Source organism: Gymnodraco acuticeps, unplaced genomic scaffold (assembly GCF_902827175.1).
Source record: "Gymnodraco acuticeps unplaced genomic scaffold, fGymAcu1.1, whole genome shotgun sequence".
NCBI lineage: Eukaryota > Metazoa > Chordata > Actinopteri > Perciformes > Bathydraconidae > Gymnodraco > Gymnodraco acuticeps.
The window spans coordinates 1050888-1070751 of NW_022990501.1; the positions used below are offsets into that span (position 1 = coordinate 1050888).

Consider the following 19864-nt stretch of genomic DNA (forward strand, 5'->3'; position numbering starts at 1 on the left):
TGTGTTTGCATCCCTGAATGTTATTGGTTGCTTTGTGGCATAAGCCTGGGATTTAAGGGTCAAATGATGCTGTAGTAATTAAGTCTTTGAATCTTTACTTTATCTTACTGACAACTCGGTACACTGCACTGTGCTTTCGTTACCACTGAATCTGCACATTTTATAGGTTTACAAATATATGTGATGAAAATAAAATTCAGTCATTTTATAGAATGTTCTAAAGTGACATTTATTTTCTCATGTACATATTTATTGATCATAGAATCCCCCCTACTGAACCGTATGCAAATTAAGATGTTTCCTACCTCTCTCACAGGATGGCACTGGCATTGATGGAAAGCACTCCCCAGAAGGCTTTACAACCCATCATGCTCTGCGGCAGGCCCAGCTTTCCAAGGAACTGATAGAGCTGAACAAAGTGTTGAGCTTGAAGGAAGCCTTTGTGCGGAACATGTGCCAGAATGACACCCAGCTCGAGCCGATGCAGTTAGAGCACCAGGTAAGAGGATTTTCTATCAATATATGGACCCTCCCAACAATATTGGATCTGAGTTATTTTCATTTGGTTAATCAGAAATATTTAACTTGACTTTATGACTTAATTAAACAAAATGGATTCATTCATAGTTGCTTTTTTAAGTAACTGACATTGATTATGCACCACGTGAGTTATTATCAATCAATCAATGTTTATTTATATAGCCCAATATCACAAATGTTACATTTGTCTCAGTGGACTTTACAGTTTGTACAAAATATCAGTATTTGTTGTTCCACTGCAACCACATGTTTACTACTTCAGGATGGGGGATGTCAATGTAACCTTGTTGCTTCTTGTGAAATGTCATGAGTAATATGACAGTAATATAAACCACATTATTTTTTCTGAATATTTGAACATGAAGAAATAACATTTTACAATAACAGGCATATTCTTTGTTGGCTCATAGATGGGCTTTTCGCATCCCTGCCTGCAACAGCCTGTTATAGGAATGTTCATGTTTTGAAAGTCAGTGAGCTCTGTGAATGTCTGGAAAGCAACAGTCAATCAATCAATCAATGTTTATTTATATAGCCCAATATCACAAATGTTACATTTGTCTCAGTGGACTTTACAGTTTGTACAAAATATCAGTATGACAATACGACACCCTCTGTCCTTAGACCCTCACATCGTACAAGGAAAAACTTCCAGAGAAAACCCACAGTTTAAAGAGAAAAATGTGAGAAACCTCAGGGAGAGCAACAGAGGAGGGATCTCTCTCCCAGGACGGACAGACATGCAATAGATGCCGTGTGTAAATTGAAAATATAATACATTTGCAACATAGGTAGTCCAAATGTTTGGAAATGCATGTGTGTATAATAGGAAGATGAATCCACGAGGATATCCATCCAGGACCTATGATCCAGGACCACAGCCACGATTCAAGATCCAGGGCTCGCGATGCAGGACACAGGAGCGCAGGATCATCCATGACTCCGGATCCCAGCGTATATAGACACCAAAAAGAAAGACATTTGGGGAAGCTGGGTTAATCGGAACATGAGAGTACACAGGTATAGACAGAGAGAAGGAAGAAGTAAGATGTCCCCCGACAAACTAAACCTATATCAGCAAAACTAGGGGCTGAATCTAATCAGCCCTAATTATAAGCTTTATCAAAAAGGAAGGTCTTAAGCGCACTCTTAAAAACGGATAGGGTGTCTGCCGCCCGAACACAAACTGGAAGCTGATTCCACAAATGTGGAGCTTGATAAGAAAAGGCTCTGGCTCCCATTGTACTTTTAGAGACTCTAGGAACAACCAACAACCCTGCATTCTTGGAACGCAATGCCCTAGTAGGACAATAGGGTATAATGAGTTCTTTAAGGTAAGATGGCGCCTGCCCATTAAGGGCTTTGTAGGCGAGAAGAAGAATTTTAAATTCTATCCTGTGTTCTATAGGGAGCCAGTGTAAGGCAGCCAGAACAGGAGTAATGTGGTCCCTTTTCCTAACTCTGGTTAGTACACGAGCTGCAGCATTTTGAATCAGCTGAAGCGACTTGACTGACTTCTTGGTACACCCTGATAATAAGGAGTTACAATAATCCAGCCTTGAAGTAACAAATGCAGGGACTAGTTTCTCTGCATCGTTTTGAGGCAAGATATGCCTGATTTTTGCAATGTTACGTAGATGGAAGTAGGCGGTCCTTGAAATTGATTTTATGTGGGCGTTAAAGGATAAATCCTGATCAAATATAACACCAAGATTCCTTACAGTCTCACTGGAGGCCAAATTAATGCCATCCATAGTTAATATATCCTTAGATAATTTGTTTCGTAGATTCTTCGGGCCAAGTACAATAACTTCAGTTTTGGTCGTGTTTAACATCAAAAAGTTTAAGGTCATCCATGTTGTTAAGTCCTTAAGGCAGTCTTGAATTTTATTTAGATGATTAATTTCATCAGGCTTGATTGATAAATATAGTTGAGTATCATCCGCATAACAATGAAAATGTACAGAATGATTCCTTATAATATTGCCTAACGGAAGCATATATAATGTGAAAAAAATAGGTCCGAGCACTGAGCCCTGTGGCACTCCATGGCTAACTTTGGTTTGCGTGGAAGATTCATCATTGACACGTACAAACTGAGAGCGTTCAGATAGATAGGACCTAAACCAGCCTAAAGCAGTTCCTTGTATGCCAACTAAGTGCTCTAGTCTTTGCAATAAGATATCATGGTCGATAGTATCAAATGCAGCACTGAGATCGAGCAAAACAAGAATAGAGACAAGTCCCTTGTCTGAGGCTATTAGAATGTCATTTGTGACTTTAACCAGAGCTGTCTCTGTGCTATGATGTGTTCTAAAGCCAGACTGAAAAGCTTCAAATAAATCATTGTTTTTTAAGTAATCACACAACAGTTTTGCGACCGCTTTCTCAATAATTTTTGAGAGGAACGGAAGATTGGAAATAGGTCTATAGTTGGCTAAAACCTCTGGATCGAGGTTGTGCTTTTTAAGAAGCGGTTTTATCACTGCTACTTTGAATTATTGTGGAACATAGCCTGATAATAAAGACATATTCATAATATTTAATAAATAAGTGCTAATTAATGGAAAAACTTCCTTCAACAGCTTAGTTGGAATTGGGTCTAACATACACGTTGATGGTTTAGAAGAGAGAATCATTGAATTTAATTGTTCAAGGTTTATGGCTGAAAAGCATTCTAGTTTACTATCTAGTGTAATATTAGAACTTAGGTTTCCGGGAGCTGTTGATAACACTATACTGGTCAAAGGCAAGAGGTCATTAATTTTGTTTCTAAGAGTAACAATTTTATCGTTAAAAAAGCACATAAAATCATTACTACTGAGTGCTATGGGAATAGAAGGCTCAATCGAGCTGTGGCTCTCTGTCAGCCTGGCTACAGTGCTGAAAAGAAATCTTGCATTATTATTATTCTCATCTATTAATGAAGAGTAGTAAGCTGCTCTCGCTTTACGCAGTGCTTTCTTATATTCATTGAGAGTAATATGCCAAATTAAACGAGATTCTTCAAGTTTAGTGGAACGCCATATCCTTTCAAGTTGTCTCGACTTTTGCTTTATTTTGCGGGTTTCGGCATTATGCCATGGAGCTAATCTATGTTGTTTTATTTTCTTCTTTTTCAAAGGAGCAACAGAGTCTAATTTTATTCGCAGCGCATCTGTAGCACTATCAACAACATGATCAATTTGGGGTGGTGTACATTTTGTATACGTTTCCTCCCCTACATGCAGACATGCTATCGAGTTAAGTATTGGTGGAATCTCTTCCTTAAATTTGGCTATAGCACTAACAGATAGGTTTCTGCTGCAGGAGCTTTTGACTAATGCTTTGTAGTCTCGTAACAGTACTTCAAAAGTTACTAAGAAATGGTCGGATAAAGCAGGATTATGCGGTTCGACTAATAGTTGCTCAATTTCAATACCATAAGTCAGAACAAGGTCAAGAGTGTGATTATAGCAGTGGGTTGGTTTATTTACACTCTGACAAAAACCAACATGAATATTAAAGTCACCTACGATAATTACTTTATCTGTTTTAAGTACCAAAGTTGATAAAAACTCAGAGAATTCTGATAAGAATTCTGAATAAGGACCTGGTGCACGGTACACTGTAACAAATAAGATTGGCTGCAAAGTTTTCCAGGTCGGATGCGTAAGACTAAAAACGAGACTTTCAAAGGAGGTATAATTTAATTTTGGTTTAGTATTGATAAGTAAACTTGAGTCAAAGATTGCTGCAACTCCACCTCCTCGGCCCGTGCCTCGGGCAATATGAGTATTGATATGGCTGGGTGGAGTGGCCTCATTTATGCTGACATATTCTTCATGTCTCAACCAAGTTTCAGTGAGACAGCATATATCAATATTATAATCTGATATTAAATCATTTACCAATATTGCTTTAGATGCTAGAGATCTTATGTTTAAGAGACCACATTTAATATTCCTGTTTTGTTGCACTGTAGTAGTTGTTACATTTACTTTTATTAGGTTATTATGTATGACACCTCTATTAGGTTTTACCTTAACTTGTCCTTGGGCAGACACACACACCGCTAATATTGGGTATTTTATTGGGTTTGGGATTCCTATGGATGACTGCCTAGGAGAGAGCGCAGAGAAGCGTGTAAAACTGCGACTCCGCCTCCTGGTCTCAACTCCAGTTTGTCATGGATTAAGTCCACAAAGCCCTGAAATGTTTGCCGAAATGAGATTTGCACCTTCCAAAGTAGGATGAATGCCGTCTCTCTTAATCAGACCAGGTTTTCCCCAGAAGGCTGTCCAATTATTTACGAAGCCCACATTGTTTGCTGGGCACCACCAAGACAACCAGCGCTGAAATGATGACATGCGGCTATACATGTCATCATTGATCAGATTGGGGAGGGGACCAGAGAAGATTACGGTGGCCGACATTGTTTTAGCATAACTACACACCGACTCCACATTAAGTTTGGTGCATTCTGATTGGCGTACACGAACATCATTACCACCGACGTGAATAACAATCCTACTGTATTTACGTTTATTTTTAGCCAGCAGTTTAAGATGCGCCTCAACGTCGCCCGCTCTGGCCCCCGGAATGCATGTGACTGTGGAGGCTTCGGTCTCTAAATTCACGTGTCTCATAATAGAGCTACCAATAACCAGAGTTGGCTTCTCAGCGGGTGTCTTATTAAAGGCGGAACTGTCAGTACATTTGGATACCTGTAATTAGGGCTCGACCGATATGGCTTTTTCAAGGCCGATACCGATTATTAGTAATCAAGGAGACCAATAACCGATATTTGGAACCGATATACATTTGCAGTAAAATCAGAAAATCTTGGTGTCAAAATGTAGAATAACACAAACTCTAACACAACTTCTTTGAAATGCATTTAAGCATATATTATGTTTAATGAACTTTTAAACATCTTACAACTGGTTTCCTCTCTGTGCCCTTTTTTTTAGTGCAGCCATCTGCAATGAGTTAGAGAGACAGAGAGTTAAAAGTGGGGCTGCAGGCTGACATGCTTAACTAACAATAATGCTTAATTTATTATATCAAAACAATGCCTGTCTATCTAGCATAACATCCCAATAAACTGCTAGCAACTGCAAAACACTAGTGCTAGCTAATGTTTTGCAAACTATTAAAAGTGAGGCCACTACAGTAGACCTAACGTCTAATATTTTGCTAAACATTTGCTAGATACATGTTGGCTAGCTAATGAGCTTCACATGTCAACCTGAACAACTGCAAGGCTCCACTCGGACCCCCCCCCCCCCCTCCGTACCACAGTTACTCCGCTGCGAGACGCTGCACGCACCCCCAACTCTGACTGACTTCCCGCGTAACTGGGAAACTGATAGGATTGGATCATAAGATCGTGGTGTTTTTGCATCTTCAGCATAAGGGATTGGGATGTTTATTGAACTTCGGTTTAACACATGTATGGCTCTGCCGCTCAGCGCTGCTGCTTGCTTCAGTCTGTACCTGCGTTCTTTCGTACCTGCCTGTAATCTGAGAAGGTCCCGCCTCTCTGGCTGGCTCCCGCCCGGAACATTTTCAGTGTTGATTGACACTTCAGTAATAGCCTATCAGATAGCGCTGTGGGCGGGACATTGCTCGTGTACACAGAGTGGTGACTGCAGCCAGAGAAACGGCCGCACCAGAGCCAAAGTTTTAACGGCAATTTGATTGAAAAAAAAGGCCGATACAGATAATTGGTCAAATGCGGAATAATGGCCCCCTACCTGTAATGTACCTACTTTGAACTCGGGGTATGGTGCAGTGGATAGTGCATTGGTGTTGGGATCAGGGGTCACAGGTTCAAACCCCACTGCAGTCAGCATGTCGTTGTGTCCCTGGGCAAGACACTTCACCCCAAATTGCTCCTGTGGGGATTGCCCACAGTATTGAGTATGTAAGTCGCTTTGGATAAAAGGCAAAGCGTCTAACAAGTGACATGTAATGTAATGTAACTCACATTTGCCCATATACATCATTAGGGAATAATTTGCTGAGGTATTCAACCTTTGACCCAGTTCATAATTTTCTCCTTTCACTATCTCTTTCCCCATGGCATAGGTCTACGGCCTTGGGTATTGCTGCTATCTCTCTTAAGGAGGGGCAGCTTGGGCGCATTGTTGTTGCCAGCTTATGACCGAGCAAAAGCTGATATGAGATAGAATATTGTTCAGGAACATCTAGAGGCCCTTCTTTTATCTGGAACATAGGTTCCCTGGCGCACATTATTTTCTATGGACGACAGCTCTAGTTCAATTCAGGGTCCATATTTGTTTAGTCTCGCTGATGAAGAATCTTGATTATTACACTCCGAACTATTTAAAGGTCCCATGCCATGCTTTTCCGGTTATTACCCGTCCCCTTGTGTGTTATGTAGCTTTTTCTGCATGTAAACGGTCTGCAGAGTCACAAACCCTCAAAGTACACCCTTTAGCGAGTAAAACTCTAACACAGAAAAGACGTGTCCATGCTGCCCCAGAACGCCTCGTTGGAGATTTCTCTTTTTCCATTGTTTTCGTCTTATCATATCTGTATATGTGTTAACTCAGCTACTCAGTGTTTATCCTAAATGTATTGTTTTTATTTGTATTTATACTTGTACTTGTGTGTGTCAAACGAGGATAAAATCTTTCTCTTTGCTTCCTACAGAAAAACTTTCATAGTCTGCAGACTTCGGTGGATTCGCTGCAGAAGGAGAAAGAGGATCTCCTTCTTGCACTGCAGTCTGCAAAGAAAGACACCAGCCAGGCTAAGTATGAACACTTCAATATCTTGGTTGTGCCTGTAACTTCTTTATTCGGAAGTAACCTCATAAGCCTTCACTTTTAACTTCCTGTCTGCTTCACCTTCTTCCAGGCTCAGCGAGCAGCGCCGGAAGAGACTGCAGGAGCTCGAGAACCAGCTGGTGGACATGAAGAAAAAACTTCTGGATCAGTCCAAAATGCTCAAACTCAAGGAGACCTCCGTGAAGAAAGTCGGCAATCTCATGCATGAGATACAGGTAATAAAGAATGACTTTTTATATCATCTAGTTCCTTTAAAAGAAAAATAGAACATTATGTTGAGCATTAACATGCACTTATACTGCTTTTATCGGATGTCTTTGTTACTGTACTGAACAAATTGCCTTTTTTAATAATACCATCAAAGAACTAAATAGATCCTTCTTGGGTCACACCGCCATCTCAATAATATTATGAATAAAATGTACTATTTATCTATTAATTAATAATATTAAAATGAAGTTGATACTCTATTTGATAAGATATTAACTAAATAGCAGTGACCATATATAGTGTCCCATTCACTTAAGTGCATAGAACATGGTCTCTTGGTGGTGGAATTCCTTGTAAACCACCAATCCATATTTTCTTTTGACCTTTATCACACGGCATGCGCATTGGCAAAGAGCACTGCTGTTATTTACCACAACTTTGAATACATGTGAGCCAGATCCTAACACGGTAACGCTGTGTTCTCACAGGCGATGAAGAACCAGCGTACGCAGCTGATGAGGCAGATGAGGGAGGACTCTGAGAAGTTCAGACAATGGAAGAGCATGAAGGATAAGGAGGTGCTGCAGCTAAAGGAGAAGGTGTGTGGAAATCAAGTTCTTCACTGCAGGACATGTTCTCGCTACATCCTTTTATTCATACCTTTTTGCTGCTTAACTTGTTTTCCCTTTGACGCATTTATTAATGTTACCTGGCTCACAGTTGATTTGATTGAATCTGTTCAACAGGATCGTAAACGGCAGTACGAGTTGCTTAAACTTGAGAGGGATTTTCAGAAACAGGCCAGTGTTCTGCGTCGTAAAACTGAAGAGGTGAGGCATACCTTTAAGATCTTCAAGTAGTGTGCTGGATTGAATTTGTTCAACATCTATGAAGTAGCTGCTACTTTCCTTATATGAATACGTTTTCCTCCTGCAGGCTGCAGCAGCAAACAAGCGGCTGAAAGATGCCCTGCTGAAGAGAAGTGAGGTAGCAGACAAACGCCACAGAGGAATAGAGGGAGCTGCTACACGAGTTAAGGTAATAGCATTTGTTTGAATTCCTCTCTGTAGTCACCAAGGCCTGTGTTTGGTCAACCACTAAGCGCAAACAAACATTATTCATGTTTACTCGGACTGAGCGATATACAGGGTTCGTACGGTCATTGAAAACCTGGAAAAGTCATGGAAATTCAAAATGCAAATTCCAGGCCCTGGAAAAGTTATGGAAAACAATATGTTTCCCAAAGTTTTGGAAAAGTCATGGAAATGTAACTAAAGTTGCGTCAAATATAATTATAATTTACATTTGATCTAACCGCCGAAATAATCTGCGGTCGCGAGCTGTTATGTGCCATCATGACGCGCATGGTGTTATTTTTTAATATATGAAGCTCGAGCTGTGTGCTCGAGTCTTCTTGCCTGTCGGGCCGGCTGATCTCTGCTGCTCCGGGATGAGGGTCAGCTACATTATCTACGGTGCGTTCGTTAACTGTGCGGAGTCACTGTGGCACAGACTGAGCCGCTGGTGAACAGCTGTTAGAACGGGCCGTTCAGGTGTTCAGAGCAGAGCCGCAGAGCGTGATGTGAACTGAAACGTTTTTCTGTCGCAATATCATTGTCACTATCTGCTAACGTTAGCTTTAGCCTTCGTTTTCTAATAGTTTTTTTCATAGGCTATAAACAGAGGTGGTATAAGTATAGAGATTGTAGGCTACTAGAGTAAAAGTAGAAGTATACTCAGATCTTGTACTTTAGTAGAAGTACTCAGATATTGTACTTAATAAAAGTAGAAGTACTCAGATCTTGTACTTGAGTAACAGTAGAAGTACTCAGATCTTGTACTTTAGTAGAAGTACTCAGATCTTGTACTTTAGTAGAAGTAGAAGTACTCAGATCTTGTACTTTAGTAGAAGTACTCAGATCTTGTACTTTAGTAGAAGTAGAAGTACTCAGATCTTGTACTTGAGTAAAAGTATCAGAGTGTCAGAATACTCTGTTACAGTAAACGTCCTGAATTCAAAATGTTCCTCAAGTAAAAGTAGAAAAGTATTCTCATCAAAATATAGTGAAAGTAGCGAAAGTAAAAGTAGTCATTGTGCAGTTTGGTCCATTTCAGAATAATATATATGATATGTTTTATAATGATTGATCATGAAAGTGTTCTCAAAGCTGGTAAAGGTGCAGCTAGTTTGAATGACTTAGTATACTGCAGGGTAGCTGGTGGATTTACTCCAGGTGGAACTAAAGTCTGATTTAACTCTTGGTTATATTTCACATCATTCATCCAGATCTGTAAAGTAACTAAAGGGATTAAATACATGTAGTGGAGTCAAAGTACACCATTTACCTCTGAACTGTAGAGCAGTAGAAGTAAAAAGTAGCAAAACATTGAAATACTTAATAAAGTACAAGTATCTCAAAATTGTACCCAAGTATAGTACTTGAGTTTATGAACTTAGTTACTTTACACCACTGGCTATACAGATAGAAAGACTAAGCCTTGCACAGAGGCATGAAAATACATTTTCAAAATGCTCAACAGCCTAAATTATAAACTGACTGCTACACAATTAAAATAAATGCTTTAATATATTTATATTAGATGTGACTCTTTAGCGTTTCTGTTATTATTGACACTGCTGCTCTAGTTGTTCTGACTGCTAAAATCCTCTGTTATTCCTAAACCGATATTCCGTGGGGTCGGGGGCTCGGATGCTTGTCACCTTTTTCATACCTGTTGCTTTAGCGTGTAGAAGCTAGTAAGCCTACTATTTGATTTGTTTTAGATAGGCACTACATGTTTCATATGCAGACCTTATTTTCCTGTTCCATGTTAAAATAAACCATTTTCAGTGGTAATTTTTTTTTGGTCATGGAAAATGAGGTAAAGGTCATTGAGAAGTCATTGAAAATCATTGGTGAAAAAGTGTATGAACCCTGGATATATCTCTACATCGTTTTGTTGATTGTTTCCTTACTCTTTCCTCCATTGATTATTGTGAACCAGAATTGTCTTGCTAAGCTAACTACCAATGCTTACTGTATGCAACGCTGGGGCTAGTTGGAATTGTATCAAATGAGTTTAATTCTTATTGTTTTATCATTTGAGCTCCCAAGAATATACAGAGAATTAGGTCTTCACATTGTCCGGTGTTTCCCGGACACAACAGAAGGTTATCAGAAGTGAAAATGTGTTTGTGTTGTTATCAATTTTATATTTGTAAAATTATCCTCCCTGAAATTTCACATTGATTGAGTAAGCTGCAAATATGTTAAAGATGTTCTGCGTCATTATATTAAGTCAGATGTTTTGGACTAAAGTCTTTGTTGTGTATTTGTAAATATTGTCCGTATTTATGTGATCAGAATTGGCTTCTCAATGAAGTGGAGGTGATGGTCAGCACAGAGGAGGCCCGGCGCCACCTCAACGACCTGCTGGACGACAGGAAGGTGTTGGCCCAGGAGATCAACCACCTGAAACAGCAGATGGAGGCAGGGGACCGGCCTGCTGCCAAAATCAGGGTGAGCTTTATTTCTCTACCAGAAAGCTGAACCCACGTTACTCGCATGAGTTAGACCACGGCATCCTTTGTGTTTACTGTACTTGCTTCACTCAAACTAATCATGCTTGCGAGGAGGCGGGGCTTATCTCCATGTAGATGCCAACAACAACATTAACACATTTTGCCATGATTTATTTGTAATACACATTACATTACATTTAGCTGACGCTTTTATCCAAAGTGACATACAATAAGTGCATTCGACCAAGAAGATATAAACTTGGAGAAAACAGAATCATAAGGCGCATTCACATCGCAGTACTTTTCCCACAAAGGTTCATGAGAACTTAGTTCATGAGAACTCTTTAGTTCTCATGAAGGATTAGGCAAATGAAGCCGCTGACGTCACTTCTTCTTCTGCTTTGGGTTTACTGGCAGGCCGCAAACCACTTCACGGCGTATACTGCCACCCGAAGTCCCCGGAGTTGGAGACTGGCTTCAGTAGAAGCTGCTGACTCCCAGCAACTTCTACTGAAGCCTTCCGAGTAAATCGCCAGAACGCCGAACAGAACGCCGACACCTCCTCATCTCCATGTTTTCTTTTGTGTTGCCATAAGTTAGTCTCTCTGCGTTTCTGCGCTGGGCGAATGCTAATGCTAATAATGCTAATGCGAGGATAATAAAATGGCGGCTTCACAAAACTTTTTGGGAGTTTTACGGGGCGTGGTTTGCAATCCGCCCAGCCAATCAGACATAGGAACCTTTTTCTCCCACAAAAGTACCTGCTCTCTAGCAGGGATGGAAAAGGGGGTGAAAAGGTTCTCATGAACTAATTTTATTTCCGGCTCTTGAACGCGACATTTCGGAACTATATCGGAACTAAAGTGGGAAAAGTGTGAACGCGGCTATATAAGTTTCTAATCAGGTTTCATAGAGCCAACACATTTCAAGTGCTATTCAACTGGCTTTAGATAATACAAATACACAAATCAAAATAATACTACATACTGTTACCGGTTAGTAAAAACCATGAATTAAGTGTTCTTAAAAGACTGCAGACAAAAAACAGGTTTCTGATTGGAGATCGAATCGGTCTGGCGAGACTAAGCTACCGTTGTATCTAGGGATGCTCCGATCGATCAGCCGCCGAGTTGATCGAGTGTTCATAGTTTCTAGTTTTTATACAAACACTTATTTTTGTCCAGTTTCCGAACATATATATGGAACTCTGTGTGCTGTCGCCCACGAGCCAATGGCTGGTGTTTTTTGGTTTTCTGATTCTAAAACGTCATTGACAACAGGCTGAGATTCTCACGGCTGATTGGCTTTTACCAGACATCGTCACGCCAGTGTTTCATTTTACAGGCTGCAAACTCATTAAAAGAATCCACAAAACTGAGTAATCTACTTAACTGAATCCATTGCATATGAAAGTAAACTGTAAATGTTACAAAGAATCAATGTCTTGTGTTGCGATGTCCTTCCATGCAGCGCCGGACCCTGATCATCTCTGAGCTGGAGACCCATGGGGCGCTGGAGGCGCCTCTGACCAAACAGGTGGAGAACCTGGAGACAGAGATGGCCCTCAGGTGAGTCTGACAACCTGCACTCACTGCATTTCACATATTCCAAACATGTTAAGACCAGCATTCATCCTACTCTGCCTTACAATAGCTTGAATAACCTGCCTATCAATTGTCATTTACACAACATTAAATGATGCCCAAAAAAAATATTGTGTGTGCTTTTATTTCCTGTCAGTCCTGTACAGATTTTGTGACTTTTTCAAACTACACTAGATTTTTAGTCACTTTTTTTATTGGTCATTTTTTATGCTATGCTAAAGGATTTCTTTTCAAAATACGTTAGCACAGCATCATTCTTAAAAAAAATAAAATCTTATGAGTGGGTTAGTTTATTTTGTTGACTAAGAATTTCTTCAGTCAAGATTAGCCCTAAAATGAATAAGAAGAAACAATGAATTGATTATGGAGCTTATTGCAGCGATGGCTCAGAGTGATTCCTCTCTTCACAGGAATGCCCAGATAGCCGACCTTCAGCGGAAAGTCCTCGTCGCCGACAGCGAGGGGCGCATGAAGCAGCGCTTCGACAGCATCACAAGCATCGTGGATGCCAAGTGTGCCCTTAAGCTCCTCGTGTCTGAGGTGAGCAAGTACTCAAAGATGATTTCAAATCACAACATCGTAATATATATTATTCATATGTTGAGTTTGTGTTTCTGAAAAACATCAACTGTTCCCTTTTCATTCAGCTGGTTTCTGCGAAAACCGTCAGTGGCAAGCTGGAGAGCGAGCTAAAACAGGAGGCGGGGAATGCTCAGGACCTGAGGAAGACCATGGCTGACGAGAGGAACGTCATGTCCACCATGGACATGGAGCACCAGGTGCAGATGGTGGAGCTCGAGCAGAGGCATCAAGAGAAGGTGCTTTACTCCTTTTCCAATGTTCATATATCTTAGAGACATGCATACTTGGACATATCTGTTCTATACATCTGTTTCTGTTCCTTTGCACAGGTCCTGTACCTCATTAACCAAATACAGAACAAAACCATATGTGAAGAGTCGGCCGAAACAAAGGAGGAAGAGGAGAGCGCCAAGGAGAAGGAACTGTTCCAGCGCCTCCAAATTCAGGTTTGTCTCCACTAAAAGAAGAGTGTTTGATCATACTTTAACTCACCTTTCTTTTAGGAGAAAAAGTTCATCATATTGTTATTTGTAACATCATTTTAGGAAGAAGAGCTTGAAAAGCTACGAGGATTAAGAGAGCAGCACCAGGCGCTGTTGGAGGAGAATGAGCAGTGTAAACAGGTAACTGTATTATTTATGTTAACATTATCGTCTTCCATCTGTTTCCATTCCTTTTATATTTTTAACTTCACATTAAAATAATAATGTAATACAAGGTACTATTGGATACTACACTTATGAGATTGTTGACTTAAAATCAACTGGGGGGGGGGAATACTTTTTTCTGTTATGTAAAAGTGTTTTTCCCCATTAAGGCTTAATTATGACGACTTGTTCAAATGTAACCTTACTGTTCTATTTCTGAACTTTATTTTTCTGCAGAAAATCTCTTTGCTCAACCTGGCCAGTCATAAGAACGTCCTCATGCCTACGGCCACCAACGTTGCCAACAATGCAGACGACTCGTTTGAGTACGTTCCTCCAAAGGTAAGTCGTGGCAGAGAGTCTTCCATCCTTTGGTTTTGAATGTCAATTTAGGGATGGGTATCGTTAAGGTTTTAACGGTACTACTACTTTTATCGATCCGGTCCTTTAACGGTACTCTTATCGGTTCTATTGGAGATAAGGTAAACTAACTAAACAAATTGTGAACAAAACTAACATTGCTTTTTATTTAAATTAAATAAATAATATTTCACATCAAAGGAAACAACAGTGTTTTAACAAATGGTATTAAATAATCTGATGACAGAACTGTGAACAGAATAGCTGAAACTTTAACCAAATAAATAACTCAGTTACCTCTAATCATTAACCCATGTTTATATAATGTAGTTAACTCCGTGTGTTGCTGCTAGCACAGGGCTCGACATTAAGGACTGCCCGATGGCCCGGGGCCGTCTAGTATTTAGTTCGGGCAATGAAGCCTCACCTGCTGGTTGCCCGATCAGGCAATCTATTATGCCAGTATCATGCAGCTCAGTAAAACTAAACATATCTATAACTAGTTTAGGTAGTTTGAGAGGTCATTAAAATAGCTACGTGTGATATTCTAACCTGAAGTGTGTGTTTTGTTCCGCTCACTGCAGAGCTGCGTGTCGACTCGTCAGCAGCAGCTGATCTCTCTCTCCCGTCAGATTAGACTTCACTCGCGTTTATGTCCATATCGATCAGATCCAGCTAGTTCTAGCTAATGATATGACTACCTGCTTATTAAAAGACACCTAAACAATAAGTGTCGCTATGCAACCGGATGAGGCCACAAAGTATAGCGCAGCATTATACATTTGTTTACATGCCCACCGGAACCCCGAGGCATTACCAACAGATCAACGCACAATCAACCCATACAGGACATCTCTTTCTCCACATTAAGTGTTAGACATTAGAATTGACTATTCTTGTCTGTCACATACTCTTCTTGTCTGTCACATAAGTGGCGCAATTGAAGCGGTATTGCGCTAAAGGGAAATTATTTTGACCGAAGAGATTTAGATTTGCCGGCTAACGGGAACTCGGCTCCTCTCGACTGCTGCTCGGGTCTGCTCGGTCAGCTTCCGGATGAGGAGGCATTCGTTCGACCAATTTACAGTAGATAACATTACAAACATTTTTAACAGGGGCCATAATAGTGTAAATAATGTTTGTTTTCGTAGTTATAACTGAATGTAATGTTTTCTACTTTTTTTACATCTGGGAAGGCATTTGCCTTCATCAGATGGAAAGTGTCTTGATCAACAACTTAAGTATTTCTTATAGCTATGCAGGGCATGCAAGTGAGCACACACAAACAAGAACAAACAAACAAGTGAAATGAAGAATACAATTGAACAATATAATATTGTGGTGGTTCATCTTATAATTCAGTCTAGAGAATGCACCAGACAGCATCTAAGACCTGCAAAAATCTAAATGTTCTAGGGTGAGGCCCCCCAAACCCTTCGTGCGTCATTTCGTCCGCACGCATTTTTCAGGGCAATCTCTATTGGGCTCAGGGCCATCTGTAAATTAGCTTAGATGGCCCACAGGGCCATCTCCCAAAATCCTTAATGTCATGCACTGTAGCATACATAACACCTGACGTGGAAACGTTACTCGTGGATGGGGCTACAGAGCTGCTAGAAAGACAGTGGAACCCGGTGCATTCCTCCGTCTGAATGTGGAGCACTTTTGCTAAATGTTTAGACAAATTGCTCGTGTTACCGCCCTTACATGCTAAACTCTTATTGCACTTTTTGTAACGAGCATTCTCCACATCGACACGGCTATAGTTTAACCACACCTCGGAGCGCGTTCTCTCCGCCATCTCCTCCGTGTGTGTGTTGCTGCATGTAGCAGCTGCGTGTGTGTAAACTGCCCCGCCCCCTCGCAAGCAGGCGGGAGAGAGAGATCTCTCGGCTGGATTGGGAAGATCGAAAATACAAAAAATAATCGAGACATTTTGCAGTCTTTTTGCGTATTAGAAACAGAGTTGGCGACACTAAAACTGCAATATAATGTTTGTGTAGCAATAATACATATGACATATATTTTAGATGTCTCCAGTACCGATAAAAAGACAGATAACGTCGGAGCTTAACGGTACCACGGTCTCGGTACCCATCCCTAGGCTAATGTAGGTTATTTCCCCCAAAGTCTGGGAACATGTTTGAGCCTGGACCAATGTTTCAAATGAAATACAATCTTATATCAAGAGTCAATGATTCTTTAAACAATATCTTGATATAAAATGAGATGTAGATATAAATGATCTTAAAGAGAACTTCATTTGAAGGTCCAAGTGTGTTGATTGCTCTTTGCTTTCCCCCCACCGTCAGCCCAAAGGGAAGCGCTTTACCACCACAGCCAAGGTGCAGCAGGACATCGACATCGACATGGACGAGCTGACGTCCGACGATGAGGATGAACGGAATGAGGATGAGTGGCGCCCTGTGAAAGCTGGGACCCGCAGAGCCTCAAAAAAACCAAAAGCTACGGGGGTAAGACTATTTGGATAATCTTCAAAATGGTTATTTGTTTATAGACGCTGACTCTCGACACAGCGTAAAGATCATGCAGGGCGAGAACAACCATAACCACGATATCAAATGCAATCTCACAGCAGAGTAGTGAGGAATAGCCCACCTTTGGTTCAGTTGAGAGGTTCATTAAACACATCATCCTGTTATATCGCTCTATAAAGGAAGGCTAGAAATGAACCTGCAAACTATATGTGTGTGACTTGTGATGGAAATGTCATTTCTCTTTCTTTAGTGTGCGTGTAAAGGTCGCTGCAGTAACCGCTTATGCAGGTGCCGTAAAGGGAAGATGAGCTGCGGGGAGAACTGTCAGTGTGGCCGTGAGAAGTGTCGAAATATGGATCCCGAGGTAAATGATCTAACGATAAGATATTCAAAAATAGATTACGTAAATATTTGTTAAATGTACTATTTGTATATAGGACTGTTTATAATCAATCTGTGTTCTGTGTTTAGTAAAACTAATCTGGATTGATAAACTGATTCACAAGTTCAGGGTCATCGATGGAAAATAAAACTTAACATATCAAGATTTTTTATTTAGTAAAAAAAATCGAAATAACAATTACTGGATTTAGAATAATAATATTATATTTGAGTCAATTCAAAGAAATACTTGAATAAACCATAATAACCTGAGTTTAAACTATTCATATGTCATTTGCCACAAACATGTTTCTTCTGTTCACTCAGATTTTGTCTTTCATTGTAAATAAAATGCTTTGATTGTTTCATGAAACCATAATTATTCTAAAATGGTATTATCACTTTAGAATGGAAGTCAGGCAGACAGTGTTCCCAAAGACTCTCTTCAGGATCCCACTTCCGTCAGCCCGGACAACAGCACATTCTTCAAGCCGCCATCTTGTACACCCACTAAGAAGGTAAAGCTGTTCAAATAGGAAGACTCGGCAATACACGGAATGATGTTCCTTTTAAGTATAAAAGTGTACTCGAGGGTCTCTGATGTTTGCTGTTATACAAATGTATTGCGTGTTTTGTACCATCATTGACTGCCTACTCCTCGCTCCTCTAAACCGGCCACTACTAAAACAGCTGCTTCAGTAGCATACGGCGTTTCAGGCACAACAGAATAAAAAAAAAAGCCCTCTGGTCTCACTTTTAGCCTTTTTAATCTGCAGGTTAATTCGTCAGGAACACTGCGATCATCTGCTGCTGGTTTGTTAGAGGTTCCCAGAAACGCCACAAAAAGAAGATTGATGATGCAGCCGTCGTCAATGATGCCCCAACCAGGCTTGGAATTTCGTCATTTTAGGGGCAAGGCCATTTGGCCTTCCCGGTCACATTTTTTTTAAGGGCACAAAGGCCACATGACAGGGCACAAAGGCCGTTTGGTTAAATTACGCTGGTCAATCAACATGACTGAAAAGTGTAGCACTAACGTCAACACCAGTCGTTTTACAAATGGCTGAATAGCAATAGTGTTTCTTAAACGTATACGTTAAGTTCAGCCATAAACCACATAAGTCAGTCATGTATTATATCAAAACCGCTTAGCAAGAAAAATACTAGATTCAAAGGTGACAGCTATCTGCTAGCTTGTAGAAGCAACACTAGATGTAGACCCCTTGAAGGGAAGACGTTAGCGCTATCCAAACTAGCTAGCTATCGCTAGTTTTCATGACAAAATGTAACGAGTCAACTTTAAATAGGCTAATACAATGGTAATTACCTATCAATAGTACTTTCTATAAACACGTAAATGTTAAGTCCTTTCAAATACTACCACATACTTCAGTTAAATCATATCAAAACAGCTTGGTCCGCTTGCTTACCTGTGCTTGTCTTGCTCCCGCGGCTGAGGAGCAGGCTGTCGGGCCCCTACAGGCATTTCTGACGGAACAATCACAGCAGAGCAATCGCTCTGATCCACAGGCACGGGACTATCCTACTGCGCGCACTAGTATGACTTCACTAGCGTTGTTTACACTGGAACTTTTGACAGGGGCACCAAGGCCACTTTGGCCGTGAATTGCATTTTTTTTCACAGGGCATCGCGGCCAAAGTGCGGGGCAACGACGGCCATGGCCGTCGTGGCCGTCGTGAAATTCCCACCCTGGCCCCAACGCTATGAAACAAAATGCCTATAGACATCAGGGAAGCATGCTCGCTGGAAGTCTTTAACAGAAAGCTCAAAACATGTCTGTTCACTTTAGCCTTTAGGTAGCTAACACTTGCTCTCTGCTGCACTTTCTCAATGCTCTGATGCCTACATCACGTCAACCCAATGCTGCCATTATTTTCAGTTGTAATCACAATGTGAATTTGCACTATCCTCTTTTTATGCACTATTATATTATCTTAAATGTTAATCTATTTAATATTCTATGCTCATTTTATGTCTATTTTGTTGTCTTTCATTTGAAACTAATGTGATATACATTTTCTGTGACTATTTTGTCAATGTCAATTCTCTGCTGTGAAGCACTTGGAAGGTGCTATACAAATCAAGTGTATCATTATTATGTATTATCTTATTAACTATTATTATTATCACTTTAAAGGTGCTAAAAGAACTCGGTGACATGGGACACACCACTGCAGACCTGAAGCTGGCACGGAAGCCTCTCCTGCCAGAGGGGGAGGAGGAGGAGGAGGACATGGAGGACATGGAGGAGGACAGAACAACAGCCAGCTTCCTCAAGAAGAAGAAACGACTCCTGCCCAGCTGTCAGAACAGCTTCTTCTCTCTATGCACTCCCATCAGAGAGGAGTCTTAATCAGGGTAGTTTAACATGAAAGTAGCTGTTGATTCTTAGTCACTTTTTTTCTGTCGAATAACAAAAGGACTGTGAATAGATTTGCATCTTTTACTGGAATATACAATGAGATGATCGAGTAGCCTGTACATAGTGTTTTAGTTTAATGTGATGGATGATATTGACTTTATAGTAAGACTTAGTTTACTTCGCTAAGTGGTAGGACACCAATCTACAGTCAAGCTGTTTTACTATTCCACACATTTTAACACAACATAGAACAGCCTTTTAATGTTTTCACTCTGACCAGAGCTGAATAAAGTCTTACTTTCCAATTCTGTTTTTAAAGAATAAACAGTTTAATTGTT

General features: G+C 40.5%; 1 protein-coding gene across 1 annotated transcript in view; it reads left to right on the forward strand.

Annotated features, from left to right (window-relative positions):
• kif4 (kinesin family member 4) overlaps positions 1-19864 on the forward strand; it is a 31177-nt gene extending 11313 nt beyond the window's left edge. Inside the window, exons 15-31 of the mRNA XM_034226699.1 lie at positions 317-499; positions 7201-7304; positions 7408-7552; positions 8036-8146; positions 8294-8377; positions 8484-8585; positions 10913-11068; positions 12541-12638; positions 13085-13214; positions 13322-13492; positions 13586-13702; positions 13802-13879; positions 14141-14245; positions 16576-16737; positions 17012-17125; positions 17550-17660; positions 19302-19864. Coding sequence (XP_034082590.1) covers positions 317-499; positions 7201-7304; positions 7408-7552; positions 8036-8146; positions 8294-8377; positions 8484-8585; positions 10913-11068; positions 12541-12638; positions 13085-13214; positions 13322-13492; positions 13586-13702; positions 13802-13879; positions 14141-14245; positions 16576-16737; positions 17012-17125; positions 17550-17660; positions 19302-19517 — 2187 coding nt within the window. The 3' untranslated portion in view covers positions 19518-19864. The remainder of the gene's footprint in view (positions 1-316; positions 500-7200; positions 7305-7407; positions 7553-8035; positions 8147-8293; positions 8378-8483; positions 8586-10912; positions 11069-12540; positions 12639-13084; positions 13215-13321; positions 13493-13585; positions 13703-13801; positions 13880-14140; positions 14246-16575; positions 16738-17011; positions 17126-17549; positions 17661-19301) is intronic.